The 19663-nt window shown below is 41.6% G+C and overlaps 1 protein-coding gene and 1 long non-coding RNA gene across 4 annotated transcripts; one reads left to right on the top strand and one right to left on the bottom strand.

Annotated features, from left to right (window-relative positions):
• Window positions 1-888: 888 nt before the first annotated feature.
• On the bottom strand, window positions 889-5241 carry LOC135585070 (abscisic acid 8'-hydroxylase 4-like). Of its 3 annotated transcripts, XR_010486475.1 has the most exons (11): window positions 4814-5195; window positions 3901-4222; window positions 3655-3804; window positions 3404-3572; window positions 3238-3317; window positions 3061-3144; window positions 2664-2742; window positions 2107-2213; window positions 1710-1828; window positions 1273-1457; window positions 889-906 (listed from the first exon to the last, which is right to left on the bottom strand). XR_010486475.1 is itself a non-coding variant. In XM_065106772.1 (10 exons), exons 1-10 carry the CDS (start codon window positions 5062-5064, stop codon window positions 1343-1345), a joined length of 1476 nt encoding a protein of 491 aa, XP_064962844.1. In that variant the 5' UTR covers window positions 5065-5241; the 3' UTR covers window positions 1164-1342. The 3 variants fall into 3 exon arrangements, 1 of the variants encoding a protein (XP_064962844.1); XM_065106772.1 differs by lacking the exon at window positions 889-906 and having other exon boundaries at window positions 1164-1457; window positions 4814-5241; XR_010486476.1 differs by lacking the exons at window positions 889-906; window positions 1273-1457 and having other exon boundaries at window positions 1797-1828; window positions 2964-3144.
• A 637-nt stretch (window positions 5242-5878) lies between these two features.
• Window positions 5879-16315, top strand: LOC135611235 (uncharacterized). Its single transcript, XR_010486471.1, has 3 exons — window positions 5879-6199; window positions 12511-12614; window positions 15714-16315. It is a non-coding gene; the product is annotated as an uncharacterized LOC135611235 (long non-coding RNA).
• The last annotated feature ends 3348 nt before the right edge of the window (window positions 16316-19663 follow it).

The raw sequence follows: 19663 nt of genomic DNA, 5'->3' as shown, positions 1-19663 counted from the left end.
GGGAGCTCTTTGGGTTTGGACCGGGGCTCAGCATCGAGACTGTCGTGCTCCGCAGCGTACCACTCTAGTGGCAGTGGTAATATTGCTTGTTTCGTACGGGCATGCAATTAAACTGGTAATTTCCCCTTCTTTTTCGTTTTATTGCTTGATGTCATTCATGGCTTTGGTTCTCCAAGTCCAAGGTATGGTTGTGCAGCAATGCTGGTGTTGCCTCTTTCCGTGCGAGTAATGATAGTTTGCTTTCCACTTCATGGGTGAGGTTTCCCAAGGTCGAAGAACTTAGAAAAAACATTGCGCTCCTCTTCAGGGTTGGTAAATGAAATCTAGATCCTGATGAGTTGCTACGGGCCGAGACTCTCCATCATATATCTTTAATTAGAATTGGATCCCTCGATTCGCGTGGAGTGTTAAGAGCATCCGGAGCCACCCCCTTGGTTCCACCTCTTGCTTCTATGATATATAGAATATTAATTGATCTTCTGATGCAAAGCGATACCATCGAGACTTCTCCTTGGAATGAATCCACACGTACAAGGAGAATATGACCAGCTGATGGCTTTTCCCGGAAAATTCGCCGTTTATTTATTGATGTATCAACAAAATTTGCTCGTTATCAATCGTACAGAACGGGTTGACTTGATCATGAATAGTTCTCGTGGAGGTTGCCTTTCCAAGACATGTAAGAAGGATGCGTACGTACTAGGAAAGAATCAAAGTCTATTGGCATAAATAAAGCTGTTGGCTCGAAATCAAATCCCTCCTACCAAGTGCACGAATGATGTTGTTATGCGTGTCTCGAGGAGACGCAATCAGACAAATTGACTTACAGAATGCGTACGACAATAATCCACGGCGTGTTCGGCGAGCGGCAGGTTGGGGGTTGTAAGACTCGGTTGCTTCTTTTTCCTGAGTCGATGAAAAACCAATTAAAAGATGATGTTAAAGAACACTCATTTCTACTTATTGTGGTGTTGATTGAATACAGATGCCATTTCTATTTACTGGCTTTCATCGTTACAGATTATTACTTAATCCCTGTGTCGCACAGAAGGAAAAAACAATATGGCTGCACGAGGAAAGACAGGAAAATGATCCTGATGATGATGAGCCAAAAGGATCATGTCAGAATCAACCTTAACAATGCTGATGAGTGACAAAAAAGAGAGAGGAAAATGATCCTTATTTGAGCGTCATCAAACATGATCACAGGATTCATGAGATGAGATTTAATAACTCACTGCACCTCTGATACATTTGAAATCAGGTACATACCATGGCATAAACTGCATCTGTTTCACATTAACATGCCGGCACCACATCAGATGGCACGCTTCCCCCATCGCTAAGGTAATTTAGCCTCTACCACAACACGGGAGACGGTGATAGGACACCCGCTTCGCAGCATCGGGAACATTGCTCCTTTCTGCAAGCTCGAATCCGAATCAGTCACCCTCCACCTGATCAACAATAAGCCACAAGCTTTGAAATATCTCCTAATATAGGTTTTTATGGTCAACGATGAAGAGTCTCGAATCCATTTTTCTTTTTCCCTTTCTTTTAATGCCAATTCTACTCACAAGTTCAAAACTATAATCCTATAGCTTTTATTCTCTGATAAGAATGCAAGGAAAACCGCAAAAGTAAACAACAGATTAGATCAGAACAAAAGGTAAGGTGAAAACAGAGAGAATAATTCCGGGGGAACCCACCTGTATGTCGTAACAAGCCGATGTAGAAAAACTAGCATCATAGCCTTGGCTAGGTTCATTCCCACGCAGATCCTCCCTCCTGTTCCAAATGCCAAGAAGCTATAGGGCTTGGAGTCATCCTGTATCAGAGGAAAATATAGCTGATATTAAAAAGATGAAAGGGAAAGGAAAAAAATTAAAACCAACGAGCATATATAGCTTGGTCGATCGTTGGCATCTATGTCATGGACAACAAGATACTTCCTCCATGGGTGTTCTTTTTGTTTTCCAGTCTCATTTGTTTGGCTATATCAGTGAACGTGGACAACAAATGAACTAGCTAATACCTTCAAAGTTTGTTCTAATCGGGCAACCAAACCTGTTAGCAATTCATAGGATGCCAGCTCAAGTAACTTACGTCGAACCTCGATGGATTGAACTTCACTGGGTCATCATACACTACAGGATCATAGTGTATAGACCTTGCATTTACATTCACAATCCACCCTTTCTGAATCCTTAATCCTGTTAGGAATACACACAAAGATACTAATCAGTGTTACGAAAAGCCAAATATTTTTCGGTAAAGCTATGATACCTTATCAGTAGCTAAGACCTGTTTAAGTCAGATTTTCCTTTCACGAATATCACAAAAGGCACGGTTTTGAGGCCTAGGACTGTAAGATACTACTATGTGCCGATCAAGATGAGTGAACCACAGAAGAGAGACAGTCAAAATTGGAAATGCAGATAAAGAATTGAACTTCAAATACCTTTACGAAAGCTACTAATCTTCTTTCTCAAATAAATATGCATATGACTTAATTATGAACCAGGACAAAGAGCTTCACTGGCAGACTTAAAAACAAACTGCATAAAGCTCATTAACCTTGACTCTTAATTTTGACAATAGAAGGCTTTCTGTTCTAGCAGCAGGCCAGCATATCTACTATTGGGCCTTTGTCCACCACATACCTCCGATCTCAGAGTCCTTCAGTGCCACTCTCGGAAACCAAGACACAATCGTTGCCATCCTCAAGGTCTCCTTCACAATCTGTACATCGAGTGAATTCAAATCACAAAGCTATTCTTGCCAGGCTACATAAAATGTGAATATAAGCTTAGAAAATCCCATATATATATATATATATATATATATATGTCAAAATGAATTCTCATGTATGAGCTCTCTTATGGTTAAAAAGCTTTAGAGTCTTCGCATTGGTAGGACACAGTATCTGAGGCAAAACCGCAAATGCATAAAGACCTACGAACCAGAAAATCTGTCTGATTGTGTAGCATAACTTGAATAAGTTTTGATATCTAGTGTCGCATCTTCAACCAGCAAGCTCAGAAGCGGCTGTGAGCTCACCTTAAGAGCATATGGCATAACATTAAGAACTTCAGATCCAAGAGGTGACAAAGAATTTGTAAATGCTAGCTCCAAGTGTAAAGCCTGTACAGCAATACCGCATTAGAATATATAGTCACATCGGCATTAGACAGTTTCAAACAACTTTAGTTCCCTACTTATTGATCTTTTACATACTCTTAGTTTTTCTTGGACCTCTTGGTTCTCATCCAAGTACTTGACCATCCAAGCTATCGAACTTGCTGTTGTTACCTGACCTGCACATAAAACTAGTTAGGGAATTCCCGCATCTTCCTTATACACATTTGTTCAACATGAAGCTTAGGAAGTGTTTCAAGCACACCTGCAATTATCAGTGTCAAGATATTATCCAAGATTTGGTCATCGGTCAATGGCTCATTACCGTGTGATTCATCTCTTACAAGGCCTTGTAAGAAGTCTTCATGACACTCTGATCCCCTTTTCCTTAAATCTATCATTTTTCTTAGTGTATTCATTATCCTTCTCCTGGCCTGCCTCATCAATTCATACCTCTCACGTTAATAATATACCTCTTTCTTATTCTCAAAAGTGTTGTTCCAAGAACAAACTTACCTTGAGACCCCTGTAGAATCTAGTCCCTGGAAATTTCAAAGGCAAGGCTAGCATCGCTTCGCTTACTTCAGAAACATCATTTCTTAGAATTTCTAGCTCGTGCTCGTCCTCTGTGCTTATGAGCATCTTACAGATCGCATTGAATGTAATCTGAAATTAACAATCATTAAAAGAAAAGGTTTCACAGGATTAAACTTGTTAAATAATTCAAGAGTTTGTGGATTGCGCAAACCAGACGATAGCTACCTTCATAGCATCACTAAGCACCAGGACAGTATCTTTCTGCTCCCAACCGCGCAAAGTATGAATGACCAATTCATCAAATTTCCTGACTGTTGAATCCATCGAGTCTAATTTGAACAGACAGGAGATGTGGCGACGGATGAACTTGTGTTGCTCATGAGAAGCACAAAGCAAACTTTGATCTCCCACGAGCTCCGTTATTGACCTTATATACCTCTTTGAGAAATCAGGAGACTCATGACCTAGAAGTGTCCGAACGGCGACAATGCTTGACACAAAAACATGGGTGCGTCCAAGTATATTGGTTTTGAAACACTCTCCGTACCTGTGGAGAAAACACACACAAACGTAAATCTAGTAGTATTATCGGGCAGGGCATAGGTGGCTTAAACCCAGAGCATCTACAGCTCATCTTGCAAAGAGGCATCTTATGAGGAGCAGCTAATATGCAGTTTCTGCAAAGCAGAATTGAGTTGCGAATAACCAGTGAAGGGCAAATCATGTAGAATCTCAGAACATAGTGCATCCTATGAGTGGGTTTAACTAGATCAGGGAGTCAGATTTGGGTGCATGTATGGATGTCTTCGCCGAATTACAATAATTTAGTACCTACAGTGTTCGAAATCACAAAGAAAGAGGCAAAGGAAGAACATTTTTTTATCTCTTTGTTTTTCCACTTAGTTAAACTGTAAATCCCCACTAGCTCCTCTGCGATCTCACCGAGCTATCAAACAACAAAGTGACAAGGACCGAAGAGAGACCCAAGATTCGATCGGCAGAAGCAGGCCCACAGAATAATAATAGCTGCTTCTCTTCTATGCTTTCTGGAAAAATCATATACCGTGGTGATGCTCTGCAACTATGAGATGAAAGAATAACACCAAGCTCGATGTGATTTCGAGGTATTGGAGATCACCGTAGATGGCGTGCCCTGACGAAGTCGTAAACACCCCTGCCGCTGTGGTTGGCCGCTAGGAATGCCGGTGTCTCTCCGATCAGAGGAAGTCCAGTGGTCCCCGGAGGAGAGGCCGCCACTATCGCCCTCCGGGAGTTTCCTGTCACCCTCAACGCTCGGACGACCAGGTACGTGAGCAGAGAGAGGGAGAGGAGCAAGAAAAAGGGAGAACGAAGAAGATGGCTGAGAGCGAGAGACAGGTGGCTCGCCATCTTCCGGCCGTTTCCCTCTGCCGATGGCTCGCCCTGAAAAGCAACCTCAGAGGCAGCCACCACCACCACGACCACCACCAGCGCAAGAAGTGGGAAGTGGAATACATCATGATGTAAGATGGCAACTTCTTTCCGCAGGAAGTACCCCACTCGAGATAACGTGACGACAGGTCGGATCTTCTATCATTTTGCTTTTGGGTTCGTTCACTCCCATCCAAATCATCTCAAATCCTCACAAATGTCTCGGCACTGTAAGAACCCAAGTCCGGAGGTGGGTGACTCACATTCCGTTCGAAGATTGTGTCAGTACAAAAATAATTGAATTGAGTAAAAGCGACGATGATGTTGGGAAGGGTCAAATCCATAATAATAATAATAATAATAATAATGCAAACAACAGTAGAGTCCCACGGTAAGCACAACGGACGGAGGAGCCTCCTTGTTGTGCTTGCTATTCACCGATCGAATCCTTTACGACTCCACAGGACTAGTTGGTGGTGTGCTGCATAATACTCCCCATTAGATTAAGATTAGATGACCATTTTGTCATGTCCAAAGTTCGTCCTACGTTGGAGGTAGGGATGCCATGATCATTAGAGTCAACGTCCTACGTTGGATGGTAGGGACGCCATGATCATTACAGTCAACGTCCTACGTTGGAGGTAGGGATGCCATGATACTTGGAGTCAACGCGGCCGTGGGCAGGAGATACGACTGTGATAATAATAATAATAATAATTACTTGTATACAAATAAAAGAATGTGAGAAATCCTATAAAGAAAATAGCAGATTCTGGGGACTAATGTGCAAAAACTCAAAATTCCTCTCCCTCAACGTCGACGGTTCTTTCCCGTTCCCCCCATCACAAACCCTAACCCTAGAAAAGTTGGATTGCGATGGCCGAATGGTGGATGAGGGTCTTCTGCATCGGCGACGGCGGATTCATCATCGTGTCTGTTCCAATGACTCTTCCTTCGTGGTATCCATTTCTCCAAAAACAAAACAAAAAATAGCCTTCTCTAGTTCTTGATGCTTGCGCTCTCTTTTGGCTCCGTCGTTTGGATGTTCTTTTTCCAAGAAAACGTTGGACGTGGAAGAGCGGTGATCTGATATGTCATATATCTGATGAATCAGGTTCGTTGGTCCTATTTGTTTCGTTGTTTGGATCTTTTCTTTGCGAGAAAATTACGGTTTGCAAGATTGGTAGGCAAGATCGTCTCCTAGGTTGCTCTATTTAGGTCGCTGAATATAAATTCGATTATATTTCCTTCGCTTTCTCAACGTTGGTTGAATCGGTAACAGTCGCTTGAAAAATTACTGCGGGGCTTCCCTCATACGATGACCTCAAACATGTCTTGACTCGTTTGGATCTACCACATTTATCTTGCATAGGTAGAAAGATTATGATTATTCGATTGTACTTGTCTTCTAAAGCTGTTCTAGTACTAGTTCGCCGTACTTTCTGTGGTCGTTTGTGAAATTGCAAATTTAAACGATGTCTACAGCAATTAGAAGCTAGATTTATGAGTCAATCATGCATGTTGTCAGATGTTCAAGTGTGTATCCACAAAGGGGTTCAAATTGTCTCAATAATGTACAACTTGCAAATTAACCTTCTCTGTCGGACACAACAAACCTAAACGATTTGTTTTCGGTCACTCTGAAACTCATAAAATCATTGAGTTTTATTTTTGGATTAGAAATTTCATGCGGTGACCTAATTAAATTTTTATGAGGATGACATACTCTCCTTCTTGAGAAATTTACATGGACGACAACCTTATATTAGTGGCATATTCCTTTTCTCCATCGACTGTGTTCTTAGTAATTATATTCATGGTTATGAAACTAACTCTTGGTTTGCATTTATATTTAACAGGAGGTTGTTTTCAACATGTAGAATATGAACCTTGCTTTTATAATGATATTAAAGCATCAGCATACTGTAATAGTCACTAAATTGAAACTGATTGGACGCTAGAACTTCTAACAAATTAGGGTAGCACATTGGACACCGCAACTTCTAACAAATTAGAGTAGCACATTTGGTTAGCACCTACCATAACAGCTGATGGTTGCTGCGAACACTGGTTTTTGCCATGGTTTTACACCTTCTGCTTGAACATGGCTAGTGCTGATAACACATATAAGGAGGTGACAGTATGTAAGCACCTTAGATAAAAATGAGAGTCACAGTTACCATCTAAATAAGCAAATTCTGTTCTTGTCTCATGATTCTGTACGTGGCTGACATGGTCCCATGGAGGACAAGGAATGATCCCCTAGTCTTATTCATTGATGAAGAAGATAATTGCTTATAGGTTTTGAAATGTGTACCAACTTGCTTTGTGCGGTATCACTTGATCTGGACTTTTAATGGTTGTGATGGTTCAGAATTAAGATAAGCCTATATGACTTTTAATGCTGCATATATTATAAAATATAAGTTTTCTATTTGCTAGAATGGTGTTAGAAAGAGAAGGCTATGAAGTCCTAAATTTTGCAATAGATAGTTGGTAAGAGCTTTTATAAAGTTTTGAGTGTTTTTGTTCTGCTTTGTTCACAGAGAAAAACTAGGCTGATGCTTATAGAATAATACTGGTGCTTTCTTGAAATATTAGGAAGAACTGAAAATATGTGCCAGATCATGTTCTTACCTGTATTTCTAAAACCTTCTTCAAGGAAGGGCCATGCCAGTGCCAAGCTAATAGGTCAGTACCAGTTGGTTTCAAATTTTTTTATTATTCCTTCTGATGATATTGGGTGGGCTGTCACGGACAAAGTTCTAAACAGGATGTTTGATGTAGTACTTATGTATGTCCATGTCTTTCTGTTTGTTCATGCTTTGCACAGCATGTAGAGGAACGGTCGAAGGCTTAACAACTCCATTTTAGTTGGGTTTGGTGGCCTTCTTAGGCTTGTAAATAAAGGTCGTGTCATGTAGACACTTGTGAGAGATATTCGGTCTGTAATGGACCATTTTGACCATTTGTTGTGTAACCGTTCAGAGCTTGTAAAGTCTGTTTGTAATTTGCATTGTCTATGAAGTGTTTCCTGGAATGTTTGCTTGTGGATCCCGAGTGAGGCATTTTCTCTAATTCGTTTTCTCTTTTGTAGGTTCTAAGGGACCATGGGAGGATTCGGGGAGGCTGACCTTTACGGACGGACACGTAAGGGTGTCGCACGACTTAAGCAAAACCAGCTAAGTCCGTGACAGATGGTATCAGAGCGGGACACACACTCATAGAAACACTTGGCATGCAAACGTGGGGGACCTAGCGGGGCTGCGTTGAGGGCAGTCAGCACACGCGCGATCGTTTAGGGGAAAACGGGCATTGATATGTAGGGAAAAGGAGTCGCTTGAAGGAGCGGACATCTGAGATTGGCATTCGGAGGAATGGCCAACCCCTTGTGCAAGAGGCACCACGAGAACAAGCAAGCTTGGAAGAATGCGGAGCGCATAAAGGTTGGGATGGCTGAGTTTGAGCTACGGCTCAACGTTGATAACTATACTTGATGGTGCTCAAGGCAAGCGAGGCGCTTCGTAAAGGATGAGACCATGCAAGGTGGAATGAGTTGCTCAGCGACCGAAAGAGTTATGCAAAGCTCACAGAGGTGAGGGGAATTGCTAACTTGAAGAATTCGATACTCATGCATGGGCTTGTATGCGGACGATGGAATGTTCGCGACCAACCCAAGGCGACCGAAACTCGGCGCCATAGAGCATTGAAACTTTCTCTTCGGCATGTGAATGATACGTCTGTAGGAGGTTGAAGTGTGCAGCGAGTAATGTCTGCCATACCGAATCGTACCGCCCGGTACGGGCGGTACGTACTGGTCCGACAGGCCAGCGGTACGCGGACCGCCCGGTACCGGTCCGCACTGTAGTAACACTGTAGCGCACTGTAGCAGTGCTACAGTGCACGGTACACCGTACCGTACCGGTACTGAGCCCAGGTCGAAATATCGGTACGGTACGGTATTGCGAACCTTGGCAGCGAGTTCAGCATGTTGCTAGGTTTTGAGTGGTGCAGCGGGGGCTGTATTGACGTGGAGTCGCAATCTAGCAAGTACGTTTGTAGGAGGCAAAACAATGCACAATTTGTTCAACAAATCGGAGTAGTCCGAAGGGGATAGTGGTCTTCAAAACCTTCAGAGAGAAAGAAGCGAAGAGAGATGTTGCTCCAACGGGACAGTTATCCAGGAGGGATAGATCCCGGTTTCTCCAGAGGGAGAATCATATGCAACAGATCGCACATGTTGAGGAGTACCTCAACAAACAACAACTCCACAAAGCTCAATGGACCAAGCAAGCGGTGAGGAGTCGTCGCATGATCTCGCTTGAGTGAATGCATTGGTGGATGCATTGCGAGATCAAGTGGGGGAGCGACCCAAAACAACACAAATGAAGACACACTTGGAGTCGATATGGAGATTGGACTCGAGGGAGAGCTGACCTGTAGAATGGTGGGCGCGAGGGCCACCATCAACTCAATACAAAAACGAGGAGCGAAGCAACTTGGGTGTAACTTGGCGAAGTACCAAAGCTGCATGAAGGGAGCCAGCATAGAAGATAGAACATAGAGCGGAGGTACAATGCTTTCCTTGGACAGAGGTCAAGAACATGAACTCTTACAGAGGCAAGAGCAGGATCATATTGTTCCATGGGTCCTTCATTCTGACGGAGCAGACTCATCTTGCATGGTGCCAAAGACGAAGGGAGCTTCTAGGCACATGCACCTTATCTCGGAGAAGCATTTGATGGATAAGGCAACTCAACTTGCGGAGACGAAGTTGGGTTTAAAAAGCCTTGGCACGGGGCAAGAGGACACGGAGGCGGGTACTCTTGAAGAATATGCCGCAGTGTTGCCAGTCAAGTTGCCATGAAGGAAGCGGTGCGCAGCGGAGATTGTGCTGGTAGGGGCAGAGGCCCAGGATCCATATAATGGTGCACCACTTTCAGCGAAGTCGATGGACTTCGGGAGTTACTAGGCGACGGACTATCCTAGAGCGGTGCTACATCTAGGTGTGACCCAAGAGCGGGTGGATGAAGGTCGATTGCCAAAGGAGCGAATAAAATCGAAGGTGAAAGAGACCCTACGATGTATTGGCAAAGGCCATACATGGAGGGATTACAATTCGAGTTCATCCCACAAGGATCAAAATGCAATAGAGATATCACCAGGAGGCGACATGGTGCAACGGATCGTGGTGGAACAGTTCGTGGCAATGCGATACATATGACAGTCCCGTGAGGGACTGTATCATACGGAGGTATGATCGGGAGCTACTGGAAGCTCCACTTCGGTGAACAACACGACGACAAGAAGGGCTATGGATTCAGGGAGTGAAGGCCATGGTACCACAGAGGCGGGTCTTCCGTGCATGCTTCGAATTTTGCATTGAATAAAAGCCTTAGTCATCAGCATATTGGGGCTGTGTTCCACCAAGGGAAAAGTTCGAATGCAAGTACCAGTAAGTCCCATGGGAGGGACTTGGTCATGCAGAGGTATGATCGAAGCAGCTGGAGAGTTGGACTGCTCCAGAGCCCATATTCGCTTAAGGGAGCCCGACAAGTCAGAGGACAAGGTCGAGTAAGCGAACGTTGCTACTAAGGAAGCTAAGGAGAACAGAATCGGTGCAAACCCTACAACGTGATGGTAGAGGCCATGCATGGGAGTTGCAGTCTGTCTTTCTATCGACCAAAGGGAGCTACTTGAAGAACACAGAGGTGTTGAAGCAGAGGGTCGAAAGGGGCGAGGAAGCGACGATGAGTCCAGAGGGACTTAGCTACCCAAAATCAAGCATCAGTTAGAATGGAGGTGGACTCGGAGGAGTGCCACAGAGACATATCTACTGATCGTGAAGAAAATGGATGCAGATGCGAGGCGACGGATAGTAGAGCCATAGGCATGACAACGCCATGGTACCGCAGAGGCGGGACTTTCGTGAAAGTCATTGATCCCTTGCTCTCATGGAGGGAGAGTGCTTGGTCGTGAAAGGGGCCGAGGTGGTGGAGCATGCAGAGGTAAACTCTAAGTACCGAGACAAGACTGAAGGACAGAGGCCAAGGAACTTCGTAAGACCAGTGTCAACGAGCTTCTCACCAAGATAGCCGAAAGTGAAGGACTTCGGGTCATGCAAGAGTGCACAACCAAGGAACGAAGCAGGTAGTACGCGGTACTGTACCTTTGCTACTCAGTGGAGTAGGCGACAGGGTTGATGGAGAAGACGGTACAATCCCAGAGGCGACCAAATCTATTAGAGAATTACTCAAAGTTGGGGTGAAAACTTCTTGCATTCCATAAGTTTGATGGCATTGAGAAGGTGAATCACAGTAACTAACTCAACGTAAGTGCTTCAGAAGTGTGAGCAAAGAGCAGGCGAAGGCCAGTAACCAACTCGATACATGGAGTACAACCTCGAGAAGGCGGGCGAAGTCAAGTAACCTTTGCCTTCCCAACTCTTAAGAGAATGGGCGAAACTGAGTACCCCAATTCTCTTATCTATCCAGCAAGAGGAGCTCTACACAGGTTCAAAGACCCTTCGAAGATATTAGAAGATAATAGTTGTCAAATCCTCACCAATGGTGATCGGTGCTACTAAGAGTAGATCCGCTTCATTTCCCAACAGAATGCCAATCGAAAGCGGAAGTAATGCGAATCTACTTGGAAGTGACAACTAAGTGAAAGAAGAGTCAATTGGCAAATTTTGTGGAGGAATGACCTAAAACTTCAAAAGTTTGCGAGGCGATGCTCGTTAAAGCTCCAATAAGCATCCACCCAATTCAAGCAACATGAGGCATTCGAGAGACTGGCGCATAGTAAGGATGGTCTTTTCCTTCATCTGGAGGATCCGCAGGAACCAACAGGGATCAACACAACTCAGCCAACCCCACACTAGAGTCAGAGTCATTGGCGAGTTGAAGCAGCATGGCGGATCAAAGGTTCGACTACTCAAAAATAGCAACGAAGAGCAGCTAGGAGCCAAGAGGCGCATTGTAGCTGGAGCAGAAGATTGAAGACTCAGCAAAGGCGAGGAGTTGCAGTATCGGCAAAGGCTTCGACGAGGACGTCGAAGGAATAAGTGGGGGAGAATGTCACGGACAAAGTTCTAAACAGGATGTTTGATGTAGTACTTATGTATGTCCGTGTCTTTCTGTTTGTTCATGCTTTGCACAGCATGTAGAGGAACGGTCGAAGGCTTAACAACCCCATTTTAGTTGGGTTTGGTGGTCTTCTTAGGCTTGTAAATAAAAGTCGTGTCATGTAGACACTTGTGAGAGATATTCGGTCTGTAATGGACCATTTTGACCCTTTGTTATGTAACCGTTCAGAGCTTGTAAAGTTTGTTTGTAATTTGCATTATCTATGAAGTATTTCCTGGAATGTTTGCTTGTGGATCCCGAGTGAGGTATTTTCTCTAACCCGTTTTCTCTTTTGTAGATCCTAAGGGACCATGGGAGGATTCGAGGAGGTTGACCTTTGCGGACGGACACACAAGGGTGCCGCACGACTTAGGCAAAACCAGCTAAGTCCGTGACAGAGCGGTACAGTTTCATATATCACCCAGTCTATTGGTTCCATTTTTGTCCAACCTATTATCATAATCGGTGCCAAGCTGACATTTGAAACCTTGATTTTCCTTGTATATGCATTATGAACATGAGCCTTTGTAACTTAAAGGAATCTGGAATATGAGGAAATATATTTTTTTGAATTATGGAGAATCTTGAACAGTTTGTTAGACATTTTCAAATGCTATAAGCAACAAAAAATATCCTCAAGGTTAAAGGAAGAAACAAAGAGATGCACATATTGTTTATTTAAAAGTGTACATTTATTTCAATGGGAGACAGCTAAAAGGCTTCTCATTAGTTAACTCCCACTAGGAGTTGGATCGGTCTCCAATATAAGCTGATCATTTCAAGAGATAGAGATGCCTCTTGTTTGTGTTGCCATTCTCATGTTTCTGTCTGGCTCCTATGTTTCAATCTATTTCTTTAATTTTCCGCCATTTCTATAAACTTTCTTTTGTCATTTATGCTCGTCTTATTTTCAGTTATCTCTTTTGCTACCATTCGATGTTTTTGTTCATTCAATCTAGAATATGTTATTTATTTTTCATTTGTTTGCTGAAGACATGTTTTAATCTTTCTTTTTTCCTTGTTGTATGCTCAATCAATTTAGCAAGCTTTTTGCCTCCAATAAATTTGAGGACCATGTAGTGTTCATGTTGATGTAGGTAGATATCTAGTATGGGGTTAAACTTTATAATAGATTGATTTACAATACGTTGTCATGTTTGACCTTAATTTGATTTCCTTTGTGAAGATGAATATGAACTGAAATTTATTCATATAATGAAGCTGATTGTGAAGCTGATGCTTATCATTGGAACCTATTATAGCACTCTGCTAATGATCAAGTTTTTGGAATTGGTTTCTTGTTATATTATCCCTTGGAAATTGAAAAAATATGAACTATTGGTTTGCATTGATCTTGTGGTGTTATCTTATAACATCATAAACAATTTCTATGTGATAATGATGTTTTCCTTAAATTTTGAATTATATTGTACCATCTAAAGTGGTATGGCAATATATTTGGTAGTCATTTTTATATGTATTTTTACATGTTTTAGTTATAGGCATTCGGTCAAGTTATCATCTTAAGTTAGTTGTTGTAGTATATTGAGGTTTTTCTTAAGGCATGCATATTTAGAAGCGTTTATTAGATTACGAACATATGTCAAAGATATTAATAATGCATGGCAAATAAGTGATAGATATTTGATCCGCATCTTGTATCATGGCATAAGCTTTCCCGGATGCTGACTTTTGGGTTCCGCATCCAGCATTATCTGTGTGTTTTGGTGGAGCTTGGTGAGGGCACCGTATTAGACTTTCTGTCTCATTGAGGCTTTATCTTTTGGTATTCAAACAATTTTATGTCCTTGCTAGCCACAAAGAATGGCTACCTAAAGTCCTTTTCAGCATTGTATTTATTAGAGTGCTTGCATCTAACTTGTTCTCTATTGTATACTTAATTAGTTGATTGCTGAGTATTTTGCCTCTTTGTTTAGCCAACTGATCTATAACCCTGATGAGAAGCTGAGGGATATCTCTTCTCTCCTGATGGTGCAACATGTAATTTATTCAGTGCTTGCATATTACCTGTTTTGTGTTATATTTTTTACAAGTTGATTATTGAATATTTTAATTTTTTACTCACCTGAGCTCTAACCCTGATGAGAACCTGAGGGATTATGTCTTCTCTACTGATGGCATTCTTTTTCTCTTTGACCTCTAAACAAAATATAAAGATTAAAGATACAAGAAGAATAAATCTTCAAATGCAAACAAGTGCTTCTTAAATTTCTTATATCTACCTCTTTATATAGCATAGTTTTCATTACCACTATATCATAGTTACAGCTCAAATACCACTAAATTTTATTGCGCCAGTGCAATTAAGGACCAAGCACCCTATGGAATGCAAGGCCAGAATTCATATTTGCCTACGCATATGTTAAATTATTTTCAGAATTATTGCAGAAATCAGTGTCACCTTTTTGAGTTCACCATTGTTAAAGATTTAGACAACAGTTGTTTTTTTTTATTATAAAATTTATAAAACAGTTGTTAGGACAATCAAGTTCAACTAGATTCTACTATATTTTGAGTACATTTAGTATCTAAAAACACAAGAAGTAACATATCAAATGGGTATCACAGAAGTCCCAATGATTTCGGCCACATTTATCTCTATAACAAGGTTCAGAATCGATATTTAATCACCTTGGGCTATGCAACACACTTATCCTCTGTGAGAGCCCAAAGAGACTACTTCTAGAATATGCCAACTTTTAACATGCATTGGCAAGGTCAGAGTGTAGCCAGACTGAATAGACTACTAAACTAATACATACCATAATATATGCCTGCAAAAGGTGTCACATTCATAATCAATCTTGAACCTAGAAAATATTAGTACCATTCAAGATAGCCTAAACATACATGTCATTACCCCTATTGTCTTTGTCATTCATAAATCTAGCCAAGTCTCCATGGTTAAATCTTGTCTTGTTGAACTTATTAGATATAGTTCAGATTCAGTTGTAACTAATTAATAAAAAATCATATCTAATTTGGCTTGGTCCACTCAAGCCAAATGATTATCAACTTAGATTGAAACCATTGCCCTCCACCCAGATAAATCAGTTGTCACTTTGATTAATAGGCGAAGTTCTCTTAGCTTGTTATTTATGAATAACACAAATTAGCTGTGGCTTATTATTTAAATTCAACTCAATAATTGAACTCAAACATTTTTATTCAATTACCAGGCTAGATATACTATATTTTTGCCAGAACTGTTGCTCTAGCCTGGGGACATGTGTTGGTTGGTAACACATACTGTGACAGCAGGGTGATCAATGCCCACCATTAGCTACTAAGTACTTTCAGGTTTCAACCTTTTGTGTTGATCCTTTAATTTGCCTATCTTTTGTGGTTCTTATGTCTCATATAATTGTATGAGTTTTATACATTTATTGCACGGACATTGAAATTCAAGCAACCAAGCTGAACTTTTGCTTTTTTGTAAATCGACATGAGCATCATCTAATTGGCGATGAGATTCTACAGCTAGCAGGGGATGAATTGCGTCCCAGAAGATGCCTTCCTTTGATTCTACATGAGCAGAACATGCACATTGAAGAAGCCAAAGTCTTAATGAGAAAGCCAAAGTCTTAATGAGAAAGGCCGCACGAAGTGATTTGGGCACAGATGATCTTTTGTCGCTTGCAAGTGATGATAGTGAAGAAGAGGGGAGATTGATGACATGGAATCCAGGCATATTCTGATGGAAAGATACTGCAGGAGATTTTGACCTCAACGATCATGATGGAATTTGCTAATTAGGATAATGTTGATTTGCTTGGAAAGGATAGTGATGCAGAGACACAGCCAGACAGTAAATTCACTTCACATGGGCACGGTGGAAGAACAAATGATGATAGCGTTGACATGTGGAATAGTAATTATGAGGAAGGTGGTGATTGATGATCTTCGTGATGTTAGTACTAAAGAATAAAAAAGGGAGAAAAACAAAAATATATCTAATTGAGCATACTTATCACGTGTGTGTGTGTGTTGATATTTTGTCTATGTTTGACTGACGATATGTTAGTACTAAAGAAAAAAAGGAGGAGAAAAACAAAAATATATCTAATTGAGCATACTTGTCACATGTGTGTGTGTTGATATTTTGTCTATGTTTGGTTATTGAATTTAGGAATAAGTGTGTGTGTGTGTGTTGATATTTTGTCTATGTTTGGTTATTGAATTTGGGAATAAGTGTGTTGATATTTTGTCTATGTTTGGTTATTGAATTTGGGAATAAGTGTGTGTGTATGTGTCTTGATATTTTGTCTATGTTTGGTTATTGAATTTGGGAATAAGAGAGAGAGAGAGAGAGAGAGAGAGAGAGAGAGAGAGAGTGTGTGTGTGTGTGTGTGTTGATATTTTGTCTATGTTTGGTTATTGAATTTGGGAATAAGTGTGTGTGTATGTGTCTTGATATTTTGTCTATGTTTGGTTATTGAATTTGGGAATAGTATAAGGCTGGAAGGGAAGAGTAAAGTATGGACGGCAACGAGCCAAAATAAGGAACGGGAAAAGTTGGATGTTGTGTGCGTGTGTGGTCATTGAATTTGGGAATAGTAGAAGGCTGGAAGGGAAGGGAAATGTGTGTGGGTGTTGTGTGTGAGAGAGAGATTATTATTATTATTATTATTATTATTATTATTATTATTATTATTATTTCTGCTTTAGATTGTTGATGTGGCAGGGCAGGATATTCCGCCCACAACGGGTCGGATTACCCATATATAATGGGTTGGCCTTTTTAGTTTAGGCTGAATCAGGCCGCCGCGTCGAGCTCCTACCCATAAAATGGTGGATACAATCACCATCTCGTAAGCTTACCGCACTCTAGTTCAGCGAGAAAGAGGCCCAAAAAAAATTTTCTGGCGTCCAATCTGCCACTATCCGTCTTCTTATTCTTACCCAAGGTGACCGGATTCCATCTTTAATTTGCCTATCTTGTGGGTTATTTGGGCCGGCTTAAACTTTAGATGCCGGTCACCGCGGGTAACCGTTACGATAGCGAAACCCAAGGGTTTGAGGGAAAAAAATTTTTTTTTTGGCCCACTTCGTCTTCAGTTCCTTACTCGGTAAGGTCACGGGATGGTGTGCTGAACCTGAAAGGTCATAACTACGGGCCCTTCCCAACGAGGATGGGCCGGCTTAATTTTGAGATTCTGGTCACCGCAGGTGACAGAAACAACAGCAAATTTTAAGGGTTTGGAGGAAAAAAAGCTTTTTTTGGCCCACTTCATCGTCGGTTCCGCACGCAGTGAGTGCACCGGACGGTCTGCTGAACCTTGGAAGCCATAACTAAGGGGCCCATCAACGACTGGGCATGCGGGAGGTCGTATGGCCCTATTTTAGCTCTGGGTTCTGGTCACCACAAGTGAAAGTAACAACGTTAGATTTCAAGGGTTTGAGGACCAAAAATTTTTTTTTGGGCCTTTTTGCCGTCCGTTCTGCTAGCGGTAAGTTCACCGAACGGTCGTTGTAAGCGTGTCGTTTAACTCGAGTTAATGGGTATACGACCCGGCCCAGCTCGTTTTGAACCAACCTCAACCCGACCCGAGCGACGGAGGAGCGGCGGCCGGGAGGGAGGAGGGCGTCGGCTGGACCGAGCTGGTTGAGGAAGGCGGCCACAAGAGCAGGAGGAGGAAGGCGGCCACATCGGTTCTATAAGGATTTTGTTCCTTCTCGGTCAGCTCCTTGTCCCAGCTCGGACAGCTTTCCCCTTCCTTCCTTCCTTCCTTCCTTTCTTCCTTCTCCATTCATCCTTCTCATCGTGTTCATTTCATTTCCTCTTCCTCGCCAGCCTTGCTCCTTTTTTCCTTCTTCCGCCTTCCTCTACTTCTCCACCTGCTTCTGTGTCTTTTACCGGTGGCATCCGAGACGTCGGGCACCGGGGCGAAGCGGGAGTCGATGGCGGTGGCGGTGACGCCTGATGTGGAAGACACGGCCGAGCGTCAAGGTAACAATAATAATAGCCATTTCGGTGATGGGTTTTAGATTCCGGTCACCTTTGGTAGGAATAAGGAGCAAGTAATAATTTATAGACTAAATATTACTGAAAATAGATGACGTTGCATCTCGACTAATTGAAGCTGTTAGTTTATCATGAAGAATTCTAATAGTTTAATTTTTCATAAATAGCAAAAGAGCAAAATCCGAAAATTAAGCAAATTCATTGACAACATAAATCACGGGTGGAGAATACACACAAAGAAACCTACCTACCTACATTCAATGCAATGCAATGCAAATATACAAGTCACGTACGTACGTCAATGAATCCCCACCACCGTTGTTTGCAGATGCATAAAATTCGTCAATGCAACAAGTAAGTATCATAGTAAAATTGGACAGCAAGTGGGTGAAAAAAGACAACCTGTTTCAGTCCTCCTCGGGCAGGTTCAAGTTTCAACAAGCAAATGCAAAAACTCATTGGAGTCCACCATAACTTGCTGCTTCGGCGACCCTACTTTCCGTTCACAATGTTCAGAGAATAAAAGTTCCTCGATATAAAGATCAACGAAATATTCATCCATCTTATTAGATAAAAAGAAAATAACAATCAAGACAACAACAGAAAAACTTGAGAACAAACAAAAAAATTACCTGATTGTAGTAGTATGGATGTAATTTCAATGACATCAGATGACAACTTTTTAAGCACCAACAGGTGACGGCCAGAAAAATGGACCGATCACAATTTACAACTTTCCAATACAATAATCTACTAAAGCCTTTCTGAGCTCATTTCTTCTAATGTGAACAAAATTGGATAAGCAACCATAGTATATCGCCACCTGAAAAAGGATAACAACAATCAGATTTACATTCTTTTTCCCTCTCACCCACCATTTAAATATCTACCACACCAATCAAGCTTGTTCATGTGTGTCTCTGCCGAAGATGAGCCACAAAACAGATTTATCAGTCGTTGTGAATGTTACAAAATGGAAAACAAATACATATTGAGACATCTAAATTTTTACTCGTGTCCATGCTATCATATATCAACTTCAGGTAGTAGTGCATGTGCAAGTTAAACGAATACAACCAAGTTTTTTCATCTTGCAGATAACACTTCACAGAGCAGGTTTATTAACTGCATTGAGCTATGAAGAATACAAAACTTCCAAGCTTGTTCTTGTTTGAAAAAGATCATATGCTGATAATTTCGACCATTCAAATGTGCTGCATAATGCAAATTGGTACATGACGAAATTACAGAGGTTTTCTCTGTATCTTGCAAAAATTAATATAAAGAACCAAGTCCATCGACTGGATTGCGTGCACTAAAGAAGAGCTTTTACAACGGATCCAAGCTTACAAAGCTCGAGGAAATGCATCCAGTGCTTAAACAACATTGAGTGATCTCCACTCTCACAATGCATATTTCTGATAAAATCAAAATGCATTTGGATATCATAGTATTGTTTCTAATA

Source organism: Musa acuminata, chromosome BXJ1-2 (genome assembly GCF_036884655.1).
Source record: "Musa acuminata AAA Group cultivar baxijiao chromosome BXJ1-2, Cavendish_Baxijiao_AAA, whole genome shotgun sequence".
Lineage (NCBI taxonomy): Eukaryota > Viridiplantae > Streptophyta > Magnoliopsida > Zingiberales > Musaceae > Musa > Musa acuminata.
Note: the sequence above shows the minus strand (reverse complement) of the source record. Positions and strands in the feature narration are given on the sequence as shown.